The sequence below is a fragment of the Trachymyrmex cornetzi genome, unplaced genomic scaffold (genome assembly GCF_001594075.2).
Source record: "Trachymyrmex cornetzi isolate Tcor2-1 unplaced genomic scaffold, Tcor1.1 scaffold11, whole genome shotgun sequence".
In the NCBI taxonomy this organism is placed as follows: Eukaryota; Metazoa; Arthropoda; class Insecta; order Hymenoptera; family Formicidae; genus Trachymyrmex; species Trachymyrmex cornetzi.
Genome location: NW_017295653.1, coordinates 2599176 through 2614958, shown reverse-complemented (window position 1 = coordinate 2614958; position 15783 = coordinate 2599176). Strand labels below are relative to the sequence as shown.

The window sequence follows — 15783 nt, the reverse complement described above, 5'->3', positions numbered from 1 at the left end:
GGCCTGTCTGGGGGGGTGTAAGAAGCGGGGCGAGGCGACCGGGGCCGAGGGTACGCGCGGGATATAAGGGACGTGTTTTACCGAGGGATACTTACACACCATCCCCGCGCGGCACATATTTTCATATAACAAAACCATCTGCGTGCCGCGCATAACAAATTTCAACTGATTTATAGCGAGCCCGTTGGCGGTGGGAGGCCGCAAATTTTCGCAGTTACGAAAGCCGGCGACTGCGTCGTTACGAGAACGATGTTCTCTTACACCTCTCCGTTTCTAAAATTTCGTCTTTTCGAGTTTCGCCTCCTTACAAAGTCCTAACTAGCTCGATATGTGTATGTCTAGTCCGTTGACATGTAATTCGTATAATTTTTAAATCAAGTACCCGGACAATTTTTGCATAGCGTAGCTGACATCAAAAATGCGTCATCCTTCATCATATGCGAAAACGCGGAAGTATGATGGAGTTTGCAAAGTTCGGAGCCGTTTGAAGCTTCGCATTCTCAGCTATCCTCATCCCGAGAGCCAAGCGGCAGAGAAATTGAAAAGGACATCACGTCTCCCAGGGGTTTAATGCTGATATCCGCTGGAAAGGCGACCTTAAAGGGTTGCAAAGGGGGCGGCAAAGATGAGTATATGGGGGAAAGGGATAAAGGGAGCGAGAGGGCTGGTAAGAAGCGACTGTGTTCGGACCAACCGACGTCCGACCGTGCTATCGGATCGATAATGTCATAGTGACAAGTACCAGTATGTGTATGCGTGCTTCTTATACGTAAGATAAGGTTATTCGAGTTGGTTTGGAGATCTACATTGATGAATTTAACATGTATATAGTTATTTATTGCAAAACGTTATCTTTTTTACGTCCGATAAAAAATATTCAAGAGTGCTTTTTTTCTCGTATCTAATAGTCATAGGACTGTAGTAGCTATAGTTTCTTTTATTCCGCAATAATTTAATAATTACATATAAGTGAGTATGTATAAAAATCAATAGATAAGAATGAAATGTTTATACACTGTTTTTTTTTAACAATTCTATTAATTGCAGCGAATAAAAAGGTAGAGAAGAGATGCTTATAAAATGCTAATTACATATAATTTTGAGATTTATATAAAAAAATCGACAAGATATGAAAACAAATATATAGTAAAAAATTTTAATTTGCTATTTTTATTTGCAATTTGCTATATGCAGAGAGAGAGAGAGAGAGAGAGAGAGAGAGAGAGAGAGAGAGAGAGAAGGAAAGAGATACGTAATTAATTATTGTAAGCTTTAAGTGCAATATTATATTACCGCTTTATATTGTCACGCTATAGTGTTAAAATTATTCTTTTTATTATAAATTCTGTAAAATGTTAATGGAAATTTCGCGCAATATTTCGTGCGACTCAAGGCAGTTCGATTTTAAGGCCGGCGAATCACGAGTTCTTATTCAACGAGGACGGCAGTAAATCTGGAAACGAACCTGGAATAAACTGTCCGGGACTATGACCATAATAATATGCCTCCACCGACGCCGCCGCCAGATTGTTACGGGTAACTGGAATTGCCTCCCCGAAAAGCGGTCCGCCTCGCGCCGTTCTTGGGTTACGATGCAATTTCTCGAGCCTCGCACTGATGACGGCCTTTAAAACTCGAGGACTCTCCCGCGATTCGCTTCGTGACATTATATGTATGTACAGCAGTGCACGTCAATGAATTCGAACATCGTTCTCCCCACGAGTGTTTCTTGTATTATTAAAATTACGTAATAAATAAGACGAATCACAAGCATGCCGTGACATATCAAATTTAATAATTTCAAAATAAAAATATTACAAAATTGAGATAAATGCGAAAGTTAATATTTAATTTTGTTATACTTTTTAAGAAAGCAATGTAGAAATTTTCCTATTTTTAATTAAGATGTATGTTGCAAGTCTTGTAATATAACAAAGAATTAATAATAATTACTTTTTATAAAAAATTGAATCCTGGCTGAGGCAATATTTTTCTCAATAAATTATTATTCGCAGATTTAAGATTCTCATTAACATCAGATTGTTAATATTCTCTTAAAGATGTTTATTGGCACAAAAAATTATTAAATTGTTTTAATATGTGATATTACTACTCTGATTCTATTCATGATTGCGTTTCATGGTCGAAAAAGATTTCAACGTATAGTTTACAGAATTAAATATATATTTACACAAAAATATTTAAGCACTGGTTTGACCGGAAAGTAGAATTCTTTTCATTTAATTAGAATTAATAATGATTACAATATATCAAAAATTATAAATATAAATAGTAGTTAATGATACTGTAGAAACAAATACGAATGTTATACAGTTCCTTTTTGCATGAAAATTTGTCGCTGCTAGCGCATTCATAATAATTTGCAGGAACAAGTAAAAACAGCTAATTTTGCTTTCTAACGAGGCATTGTCGGAATTTAGATGTACACACGGTGAAGAAAGATTTATTACTTATTATTTTGTGACTCTTAACAATAGTAACGATATCGTTACATTGTCGTTACGCTTAGGTTTTATACATAGTAGAAAAAACTGCACAATGACGATGTAACGACACCGACGCTGTCATTAAAAGTTACAGAGTAGAAGCCTTACTGTCGTTTGTTACGAAAGGTAGTTGTAATGGAGAGGCACGTACGCCGCGTATCGGGTAACATGATTACAAATATATCATAAACTCTCCTCCGATCGGTCTTACCGTGCGGAGGGCGCCGAAAGAGGGCCCGTGGCCCGTGTTGGGAAAGAAGGAGCGTGTCCTTCGACACGCGATACACGTGCGTCGCCTGTCGATGCGGCTTTATCGCAGCAAATCACTGCCGCTCCGGCGAAATAAAGACAAAGAGAAAAAAGAGAGCGGGAATGGCCGAGGGACGGGGTGAGAATGAGTGAAAAGGGCACGTAGTACATCCCTCGGCTAAATCGAATTGACGGGGCACGTTCCTTCCATACCGTGCCGGCGAAAAACCATGGAAGGATACGCAGCGCAACGAGCAAACATTGTCCGGCAAACTGTATGATTTGTGCTGAATTCTGTAAACTTTTCGGGATGAAAAGGAGCAAGAACGCGAAGCGCGCTTCGAATCGGTGGATCTCAATGTAACTTACGAAACCGAATGGCAAAAATTAATCTGAGCGACTTGGCAATCGAAATTTTCTACAATTTATCTATTCGACGAAATTCACATTCATAGAACTCAACTTTACAGAATGTTTCAATTCATAAGCTGTTTCTTTAGTTAAATATATTACAAACTAAAGCGAAGGATAGAAAATTATTTTGGTATTGTAGAAAAAAAAACGCGGAATTATTTTATAGTAAAATTATCAAGGGTTTACATAAACATTAATTCTCGAGAGTCAAAGCGAAAATGAAATATTGTTTAATACTTTTACAACAATTTGAAATAAATAATCAATAATCAGACATATAATTTTGAAAATGAAAAAGTTGAAATATGCGCGATAGGCTTTTATGAAATTAATTTCGATTGCAACAAACTTGGGTGTCTAACAAAACACATATATATATGTATGTCTGATATATTCAATATGAAGAAGTATATCCAATATAAAGGAAATATTACAAATTATTACTAGAATTGCCATCGATTTCCAGCTTCTTTACAATGCGATCTAAGATTTATTAAAAATTTTTCCACCGATCAATTCTAATGTCTGTAACTTTCGAAGAAAGGCAGATACGCGGATCGGAAAATTTCGAGATTCCATAAGGACTCTCTAAACGGAGAAAAATCAGACTGAGCGCAAAAGCGCGGAAAGGCGGGGAAAGGGCTATCGCGATATCGTGAATCGCCTGTACGGAAACCGCCCTAGCAGCCCGAGACAGCCAGATATCTCGGAATGTTTTACACCTCATTAGGCAACAATGTGTTGTTGCCAGGGTGAATTATATCGGGCATGAGACGCCCGTCAAGACAAATGGCTCGAACCGGAGGTAATTGTGGGCTTTTATTAGCTCTGGTTTCTCCCGTTGGCTGCGAATCGCGCAACGCCGGGAGACGCCAGTGGCGCAGCGACAGCAACCCTTCTAACTCCTCCTGCTCCTTTCATCCCTGCATCCACCTCCACCCATCTCCTCCACCCCGCCGCGCCGCGCCGCGCCGCACCGCACCGCACCGTTGCTTTCGACGATGCGTAATTACTCGCGTGACAGTAATGCGGGAATGCGAATCTCGCCTCTCTAGTGCCTGCAGAGTCATCCCCTTATATTCAGTTTCTGCGCTTCCTGCGACGCAGTCGTTCATAGTCGTTACTTTATAGTCTCCTTCGACTTTTAATCGAGTCGATCGCAATGGAATTAGGAAAAAATCTCAAGAGTCACGTTCACGAAAATTTAATGGTTATAATCCCTCGACTATGCGAAGCCGTCAATTGCATTACAAAAGATTTAGTATCGATGAGAGAGATTCGTAATTTTTCATACATCTATAAGATATCGAATTACAAATTAAATTACAATTTTGTAAAAATTATATCATACCATAATGAAATAAATTTCTAAAAATAATAACGTATGTAATAAAATATCATTATATCTACAGCGCGATAACAAGGGGAAGTTACACCATAGACAGAATCGTTGAGCGAGACGGAGTTAGCGACAGGAAGTTGTGGAATAAGATTGTCATTTCTCATGTGCCCTCTCGCTCTTTTTCGACAGCGAGCGAAACCATGCCCGTTTTCGAGGGGAAACTACAGGCTTTTGAAAGACCATATTTTCACGACGAGAGAGCCGCTATCCACACGTTATTACGAGGTACGAGTCGCTCGCTACATATGCGGGCCAAGCTTGTCTCCCTCTTTCGCTCGTTGCCCCGCGACTCATGTATTTATGCATTTCCACCGACTGGCTGCTCCTTGACTCGCATTCACGCATACATGCGGGCGGAAACTACGTCGAAAACACGCGTAAATCGGCCATATTTGCTTCGCGCAATAAAGAAAAATAATATAGTTGATGTATGTATAGAGATACAAGGAACTTGAATTTCTTCAAAAATGGCATTAGCAAGATATACACATAAATATACCACACGTAAGATGTCAAGAATAAATTTAAATTGCAATTATAGCCACAGTGTGACGATGACAACAGAGAAAGTTTTTCATATTATGGATTAGAAATCGATTGTCATGGTTCTTGCCAGACATTCGTGGTTGCCTTTCATTATACTAGAGCCATATTTACTCATTGCATTCAATTCGGATTCACTTACGGTATGATTTACTCGACGAAGGCGTACCTGGAAGCTGGTGATGGGAATTTATTGGAGGCGGAGGTTGCCCTAAAAGCCAAAGCGCGATGCGCAGAGGCGAGGAGAGAGAAGACAGTATAGAAGAAGGATGGACGAAGAGAGAAACCGTGGTAGGGACAACAGACTAAGGGAAAGGAAGATAAAGGGTACGTCCTTTCCTCATATTCTGTATCCTGCATGGCTCATAAAAGTTTGTAAGGACGTCTTCCGAAATGTAGATTTATCATGATGCTTTTGTCTGCGAGTTTGTTACTTTTTAGAATTCTTCACTATTATAAGTAACGATATTAGACATAAAGTGACAGTAAAAATATATTAAATATCGCGCATTTTCTCTTACAATTCATATTTCATTGAAAATTTTTATATAATTAAATATTATTTAAATATTATTATTTAAATTATATTTTACTTTTTATATAAATTAAATTAAATTAAATTTTTAATTAAATTAAAATTTACAATTTTTCATTAAAATTGTATTAAAGATACTCTACTTGATATTTTTTTTAACAACAAAGTTGAAGAAAATGCAATTCACATAAGTTGCATTCATAGTAATGAGTTTCTTTAACTATATTAATGTTACAAGTTAGCAAATGGGCACCGATATATTTTCGGAAAAATATCTATAGAAGAGAGTTTATGGATAATTTATATCAGTTTGGAGCGAAAATGCTTCAAGAATATACATTGTATAAGCAGTAAAGTACATGGTGTTCCTTTATTCAGCAATATTGAATTTTTATTCACCTCTTGTCGGCCATACAGATCGGTTCAACATTATTGTGCTGTAAAATATATGTACAATTTAAATCAAAATGATAATTATATTTATACAGACATGTATGACTGATTCTGAAACATTTGTTCGTTTGACCTCTAGTTATAAATCATCCGATCTTACATATTTCCGATTGACAAACAAAGCTTTTACATTTGTTGAATAACATCTCTATTGCATTATTCAAGACATTCTTTGTGTTATTTAAATATGTCAATAGGAAATATATATAATTTAGTTCCAATTGAAGAATCGCATAAATAACAAATAGATAAACAATGTGGATTATTTAAATAAATTGCCTCACGCTCACACGTATTTTCTAATAAATATATTGGTTCGTGGCATGTAATCTTATGTAATACGAGATTAGTATTCATATGAAAATATAGAAGAGCCGCGAGAATAGCAAAGCAAAAGGAGCATTAGTTAGGTTTGCCAATTTACGCGCTAAGCGAGATTTCGGTCGATCGACGGGGACAGAGAATGCCACAGGGTGGAACAGTGGTTGGGCAGGAAGGGAAAGAGGACAGGGGATAGAGGACACAACCCCCCATGAACCCGAACATGAATTAAAGTTTTAATTTCTCTAAATCACTGTTCGCCCTCGAGCGCTTTCCACCAGACGGTCCGTTACTTATAGCCTTTGCCCTTTTTACCGCCTTCTTTTTTCCCATTCGCCTCGATCTTACCGACGACGGCCCGACCCTCGCCAATAGGGAGAAATCGATATGCACTTATCCGATGACTCTTGAGACCCCGAATAACGAGTCCTCCCTCCTTTCCTTTTTTTCGTTTCTCCTTTTTTTCCTTTTCTTTTCCGCGCACTTCCGAACGATAAGCAGAACCACCGGAAATTGTCCAACCTCGAATATTTCGGTCTTGCCGCGGGAGATTACCGGAGATTTATTTATATATATGTATATATATATAGTTTGATCTATATTTACTCGCAAGAATGCACGCGCCACAAATGTCTTCTCTCTACACAAATTCATTTTCTTACTTCGACATCTGTACGTCTTCGTATTTTTTAAATATAAGTTATGATAAAATTTCTCCAGAAAAAAGCTGAGTTACCTAATTATCGTTTACTGAAAAAAATTTCCAAATTATTTATGTACAAAAAATGCAATTGTCAAAAATTTTAATTAACATTGTACCTTAATTACTGTTATTTATTTTTTTCGATTATTGTTACATTGAAATTAAAATCTTCTCATACTGTGCGAACGAGACAATTTATTTTGACTTATTCTACTTAAAGCTTACAAATATTTGTACATACTCTTATTTGTATGCTGCGTCAATCAATTACGCTGAATAATTTAAAATGGCAATAATTGCACGATGCAAACAAATTCAAAAATCGCTTAATGCACGGTATCGCGAAACGCACGGTGGCAATCCCGTCGTTCGCCCATGTTTTCGAGCTAAAAGGGAGAAATGGGGGTTGTTCATTTAAAATCATGACGTCGGTCGGAGGGCGCTAGCACGGCGGAGGCGTTAGTATTAACGTTAGGTACCGCCGGTCGGGCCACCTACAAGAAGTTCGCACAGCCTCCTCCTTCTCCCATCTTGCTACCACCCTGCTTTCCCTACCCGGGTGACATATTGTTTCCATTCTGCTCTCTCGGGCTAAAGCGCAATAAAAAACTGGCATAAATATCACCTCTCTCTCCCCGTGCATCTTTCTGGCCGTGTGGCCCCTATACCATCTATGCGATGCTATGGAAAGCCGAGCTGGTGACAGTAAGAGAGAAGAAACGCCTGATAATGAGGGTGTAGCACCATACGAGAACACCATTGCTGTATTGCAGGACTAATTTGCCTGAGTGGCTTTTTGGATCGCGGAAAGGAAGCTGCAAGGTTCGCGGTCTCATCCCTGCATTTATCGTGACTTTTTATTTTTTTAGACAATATAGAGATATGAATCACTGTATTCTTCGTTATGCATGTAGCAAATTATAATTAATATTTTTTTGTATTATATAAATTTCAATGTTTTTTAGAAGCTTTTGTAAAATATTTTATGTTACACATATTGCTTATTTGCTACAACAACGCAATTTAAAAAACAAAGTTTTTCTAGAAAATAAATTTCAATGTTTTGAGTAATTAAATTTTATAATATTAATTTTGAAATTTTAGCGTAATAACTGTTTGTATAAAGGAATAAAAAAATGTTTTTTTAAAGTGTATGTTTTTTCTTTTTTCTTTATGTTTCAGTTTTTTTTCGATAAGCAACTAAAAAATGACAATTTTTTAGTTGTGTCATTATTGAGCAATATGTAGCCATATACGATAATATACATCTATAGTGCTTATAATTTTTCAAGTAAAAGATTATATCTTAAATATTCATGTGTTGTCGTGTTTGTTTCATTTTTTAAGTTATATTTTTACGTTAAAAATTAAACAACATTATTTTAATAAATTAAAAAAATTGAGCATTTAGGCATAGTTTACTACATTATAGAAATAATAAATTGTCATTATATTGTTCTATAAAATACCTTGATCATGTTATATATAAAGATAAATTTCATTTTATCTATAATAAAAATGTATCGTTTCGCGCGTCTCTTCGATCCTAATTTATTATCTACAAACAGGAGGAAAGCAGAGCTATTCTAGCAGAGATAGATATCAGATAGAGATATTTGATATTGTCCATCTTGATAACAACATCTGAAGCACCACATAGCAGACGGCTCTGAAATTTATGTTATATACATATTATATTACTTACAGCGTAACAGGTTCTTCGGGGCTAGATGGCGAGATGGAAAGTGACATGGTAGTAACGGTCAGACATGATCGTGATGTTCCCGGTGATCTGACTCGATCGTCCACCTGCAACAAAACGAACGCAACACGGTTATTCGTGACACTATGATTAATTGATATCGCCTGTTTATTGTCGCTGAAAATCATTTTATTTTCTGAGAATTCATTGCAGTCACTTTAGCGGTTTGCGAATTCTTCCACGTTGTGATAGGTGGGAGGAAGCGTGGAGAAGGAGAGATCGTCGAATTCTTCGTGCGATACTTGCTACCGTCGATGGGGAATTGAGCAACAGGTAGAGCAGACATGTCCTCGAGGCATCATGCTCGGCAGAGCACACGCGTGATTCACTGCATAAGTGAGTTATCAGAAGCACTTTTTTTCGCTTCTCACTGCTCGAGCTCAAACGATAGGAAAGCAAGATTATGCATAAGATACGTCGCAAACTCTTTCGGCTATATTTATTAAAGATTAAATAGTATAACATATTAATAAAAGCTGAAATTAAATATTTTTATCTTGTAAAAATATAGACTCGTTTAAAAATTCCAAAATAATCAACTTTTATATACATAAATAAATTTATTTATTCCGTCTAATTGATTTTATAATTATGCATAATTTTAATAATAATTGATCTGCATTATGTTTGAATATATAAATCCTCTTCGCACACACACATGTACTTACTTGCATATACAATAAATAAATTTATTACATAATTTAGTTAAGGATATATTTGACATACAATTCCTGTAAAGAAAATTAAATTTATGAAAGTATGTTTAATTTTTACTCTTCAAATAAACTATTTGAAAGTTGTGTAAATAAAATTATATTTTCATTTAATAACACATTTTTGTAGTTAATTTTATTTATTGTTTTTATCAAAAACTTAAATTTAGAAATGATAAAAAAAATTTACATTTTTCTTTTATAAGTACCTTAAATATTCAAAATAATTTATGCAAAGTTTCATTGCGATTCACTGATTAGTTACAAAGATACAGAACAAATAAATATTTTGTTTATTTACCGGACAATAGTACATACATCGCAATGTAACTCTACGTAAATAATCTTGAATGCATAATGTATACTTATATTAAAAAATTGAGATTTTTATCATTTATTTTATACGTAATATATAATATTTCCATGGCATATGTTCTTATTAGAGCACAGATTGCAAAAATGCTACAATTTATTAAAATTACTCGTGATCCACATAGTAAACCGTCACTAAATTTATCGTATTATTTTTAAACTTTTTCTTTTTCTTCTTATATTAGGCCCTTGGGCTGTGTTACACCTCTCTTATATGCTTGTGATGCATACGTTGATTATTCAATTGCCACGAGCATATGGAGACCTACAGTTTTAATCCGCCGATTCCGAATGGCGGATTTTTCGAAAGATGTTTCTGTGCTCTCGGGAGGTTGATGGCCTTTTCTGAGAGGAGACATGAGCGTAAATATTTTAGTTCCCTATTGAAATCGAACCCGGGACTTTTGGCGTGATAGACCAGTGCGCTGTCACACTCGCGCTCATTTTAAACTTGATTTAAAATAATCTGTAATTTTTTCATAATTTTGTAAATTTGGAAACATTTTGAAAATATATATAAAACATCTTTAAATTACTTAATTACTGCATTGAATAAAATATATGATAATAATTAATGAGAGCTTATAAAACGTACGATTACATACAAGAACTAATGTAAATATAATATAAGATAGAGCGGGGCTTTTTTGTCCATTTTTTGTGATAATGTTTATGTTTCTGAACAGTACATGTTGATTATTTAAAGGTTATGCTTGTGTTTTCAAGGAGCAACCATGTATAATGTATAATTATAAGCACATCACTGTAAAGAGATATTGTTTACTATTGTAAATTTTCGTATTACTTTAAAGTTGAAACTGACGGAATAGCCCCGCTCTATTCTAAACTTTATATATCCAATGCAAATCCTAAGGCTCAATCTGTGCGATTAAAAGAAAAAAAGCATACAATGCACAATATGCATTACTATATTAATCTACAAAATACCGAATTGATTCAATAAAATATATCAGAGAGAAAATTTAGTTCTTTTACATTCTACACGGTGATTGTAAAATGACTGTCGTAATTTCCAAGGGATTAATAATGAGCGTGGATCGTTCTGCGACGATCGCAGGGAGAAACAAACGTAGCCTCGGGCAAGTGGACCAGACTCGCGGCACAACCGACATCAATCTGAACGAGCGAACTGCACCCCTAACGATCCACCGAGTCATATAAATTTTATTGCCATTTCATAAATCCCCGACGACCACCGCGAATAACCGTCCGAGAGCTCTCCGAGAGATTATCAGGAACGTATAAAGTTGCGAAACGTCGCATGGTTACGGTTCGCTCAATCGTCGTTCCGGACGCTTCTGACGTAATTCTCAAGTGCGATTGCGAAAACTTCCGCGAAAATATAATGGTAATTATCACTCAACTTAAAAAGTGATCAAGCTGCTCGGGTGATTGGTATTTTATACTAGGCCCTGAATTTTACGTTCGCGTAGAATGTCGTATAGAAGAGAATGTTCAAATCTAATAAATTATCGCGTCATCGTTTGTTCGCGTTTGAATCTTTATTAACACAAATATAATACGCAGATAGATCGTATGATAGTTTCTTCGGACATATCTAATAAAAAAATATAATAATTATGTAATTAGTGTTGTCAATATTAATAAAAACATCGTTTTTTAATTATTATATTAAAAATGTATTCAAATAATATAAAAATGTTATATTATTTAGTAATGTAATTAATCGTTTCTATTTTAGTCGTTTTATTTTGTCTTATACATGACTATATGCACATTATATATAATGATTTTAAACAACTACGTAACAGGATGTTAAAAATAAAAATAAAATGTTTTTTCTCATATATGAAAACTTTTCATTTTTTAAATAATCTATGTAGATGTTTAACATACGTACACGTTCACGATAATAAAAATAATTTTTAAATATAAGATATTAAAATTTCATATTCTTTAACATTCTTATTAATTTGTAAGTTTCACATTTTATATATAAACAGTTAGCACAGTATACTGTACATTATATTACGTTTAATAGTTAATATACAATCTCAACTACACATTAGACAAATATTATTTTGCCAATATTACAAGTTTCGATTTCTCCATCGTGGCCGACGACAAGAGATGATTCGCGTCTGCCACCAAGAGGTATGTATTGCCTTTAATTATGGAAAAATGTAATATGGACGAGAAACTAGACGAGGTTACAACGGCTCCCCCTTCCCCTCTTCTTGAGCCGCAGGGGTCGGTCGTTCCCGCGACCACGGAGGGTGGAACAAAGGAAGTTATCGCCGCGGAATTTTTATGTCGACGAGAGAAAGAAATGTAAATCAGGTCCTGGCGCTTTCATTCTCCGCCGTCGTGGGCTAAGAAAGGATGAGAGAAAACCAAAGAATATAAAAACGTCATCATCTTGTCAAAATATCGAAACGCGCTCACCAAAATTAATACAAAAAATCTATACACTCGCATGCTTATATGTATTAAAAAAAATATCAATATTAGTCATAGAGAGAGAACATAGAAATTGATATCAGACGTAGAAGTGTATTGTCTATTCATATTCAAAATTTTATTTGGTAAAAAATATATAAAGGCCAATTTTTTAACAGTTATCATCCTTGTTATACTTTTTCTATAAATAGAAGATTATATACTTAATATAAATATATCTACGATGTAGAATACTGTGGGATTTATATAGCTCGATCCTACCAACGCATTAAAAGCAAGCACGGCCGAACTGACAATCAGTCATTCAGTCGTATAACGAATGAACGTTGAGAAGACGAGAGGAGATAGAATCGAAATGTAATTAAGAGAGTAAATAATCCGTGCCGAACAAACTCTGTAAAATGGATCAAAGAACTCGCGAGAGCGAGAACGAGCGTGATAGTCGAAGAGGGAACAGTAGTCGAGCTTCGACGAAAGGTATCGGAGTGAACTACGTGGAACCGCGTCTCGTTCTGTCGTCGTCCTATCTAGCTCGAAGCAGAGCAACGAGGGAGGAGGAGGAGGAGAGCCCCGTCGGAGACCCTCGATAAATATTTCCGTCAAGTGACCGGGGTTGGAATTCAAAGAGAGTCGAAAGGTGGAATCGAGAACGGGACGACTTCGAGCTACCGTCAGGGATGAGGAACGTCGAAAAAGGAAAGGCAAGGCAAGCCCGAGGCCAGTATATTTGCGTTACGTTACATAGTTGCGCGTTTAATCAGCCATATACCCGAAAGGAACTGGTGGAAAAAGACTACAAGAGATGAAAAGAGAGGCATGTATACCGTGTATCGAGAAAAGAGACGAGATGCCAGTTGTGTCTTCAGAGATATTCAAAAGAACTTTTTATTTGACAATTCATTTACATATTTATTTAAATTTTCTACAAATCGTAAGTCCATTCTACAATTGCGTAAACCTAGTTGTAAATGATTAAAGTTGTAAGAATTGACCAATCACAGTAAAATATGAGAAGAATATTCAACTAAATATAAAACACGAGGTATTATATTCAATTAAATTATTAGATATAACAATATCTTTGTTAAATATTAATTAAAATTATTAAAAAAAATAATTTAATCGACTATAATTAACTATTAATACTTATTAAAATACCTAGAACAATATTTGTTTTTCCATGATAAACGGATAGAATTACTCGTATTATGATACTCATACGTTTTTAGTCGCAAAGGAGAGGAGCGAAGAAGACTGGAGAACAGTAGAGGCACCTGCCTGTGGGACGTCGATGGCGTGACAGATTGCCTTCCAGTATTTTCCACCACATACATCATCGGGAGTCGCTAGACCTTAGCTATATCCCGGTGCTCACAACCTCGCCGTCCTCCTTAATTGGCGTTGCCTACGTACTCGTCTCGCACCGAAGATCCCTCGTCTCGTTAATACGCACACCGAAAATGTTCTTACTCGATAAGCAATCACGTCGAAAAGCCGAGCTCTCTAAATTAATGTACGACTCGCTGATGCGAGGCGCGGTAATACATTGATAATAGAACGAAGGGTCGGTGACAAACTGCCGACCGCACTTTCATCGTCAGGGATGCGATTAGGGAAAAATTCGTCCTGTTTTAATGGGGAGTGAAAATTAAATACCGCGGCGTGTCCACCCCTTAAGTCCGGTCACCTAATAATTCATACGAGGAATGTAAAAAGGGCAGCGCAGACCCCTTTTCCACGAAAAGCTCGGAGAAAGCGCGAGGAGCGCGACGGAAGTCAAGGGGGTAGAAAAATACGGGCTCCTGTTTATCTTGAGATTTGTAGCCGCCTTGTTCCCAGTATTTATTGGCTACTCTCCGGCAGCGGGAATGCCGCAGCCTGACGGACCGTTAAATTTTATTATGTTTTTTCCACCGATGCTGAAATAACGCGTCGTCGGATATGGCCGCCTGCATCGCAGTAAGGATAAATCCTGATCGACCATGGTTCGACATTTCTCTCAAGGGTCATAGACTCTCGCGAGCTCTTTGCCTTTATCCTTACACTCTCGAATCGCCCTGTCACCCTATTTGCGTGGAGCTTAAAAATAAAATTCAATTTACAACAGGATATTAGATGAGAGTAAAACAATTATAAATATATATTTTACGTTATTTACAATCAAAGCTTTTTTTAATTTTTTAAATTTGAGTATGATTTATACGGAATTTATTGCGGAAAGATTTTAAGCTAAGCAAATATATAGCTTATTCAATATGTAAGGTTGCGTCTATCATAATCAAATCTATTTAAGAGCGTTATCAAATCATCTGCTGACAATATATAGAACTTATATTCGTTAATTTTAACTAATTATATGCGTAATAAATTATTGTTGACAATTTTTGTAATACTGAGGAAGGTCTAATTTAAGACCGAAACGTCTATTTTATTGTAATATTTCAAATACAAATAAATTTTCAAGCCATTCTCATCTGGCGTTCGTGGTGTATACCTTCTTAACTATATTGTTTTAAATTTTTACCACGGTATATTCTATTTTGCTAAGCAAATATATTCACACTTAGCAAACGTAGGTTCAAAATGTTAAAAGCATGTTGCAATGTATTTCTACGAGTAACGTCTGCAACACTCGTAATGATGACGAGTTTTCGTCTCAGCGAATTCGTTAGGAAGGCTCGCGAGCACACGTACCCCTTCAAGTCTGCATTCTGCAATGGTCTAACCGTTCCCCCGTGCGAGGTCATATCCGGGATTAAGGAGAGACGGCGGTTGCAGGCTCTTCATGGTGATAGTTGTAGGCACGGTGGAAGCTCTTCGCTAAACCAGGCGCCTCATTATCTTAACAAATCTAATCTCGTGGTGGGTGTTTATAAATGTCTTGTTTTCCCCTAAAACGACTTTAAGGACTGACGAGAGAAATGGGAGAGTTTCTCCAGATTACAGTCTACTATCCCTTTACTGTTCATAGAGGTGAAAAACAGTATTTGTTCATATATATACATATATATATATATATAATTTTTTAAATATTTTTTGCCATTTTACTGTACACAATTTGGATTTACTTAAAACGTTCTCTATATTCTTGACTATTAATTCTTTAATAAATATTTATTTTATAATTATCTCTGGTCTCTTTCTATATTACTTTCTCTGCCTAATTGATAAAACACGAAAATTGATACATAGATAACATTGTTAAAGATATTTCATAAAACTTTCTTATACTAAACAAGGTAAAACGTTACAGTGTTAAAATATAAATAATCAGGTGTATAACGTGTACTCCGCGCACGAATCAGCTAGATTCCTAGCTTAAGCAGTGCCTGTAGACATAGAACATGGAGAACACAACGCTGGCATT

At 36.0% G+C, this 15783-nt stretch overlaps 1 protein-coding gene across 1 annotated transcript in view; it reads right to left on the bottom strand.

Moving 5' to 3' along the window:
• LOC108762128 (mucin-5AC) overlaps positions 1–15783 on the bottom strand; it is a 72837-nt gene that overhangs the window by 37992 nt on the left and 19062 nt on the right. Inside the window, exon 2 of the mRNA XM_018508960.1 lies at positions 8833–8936. Within this exon, the coding sequence (XP_018364462.1) occupies positions 8833–8936 (104 nt within the window). The remainder of the gene's footprint in view (positions 1–8832; positions 8937–15783) is intronic.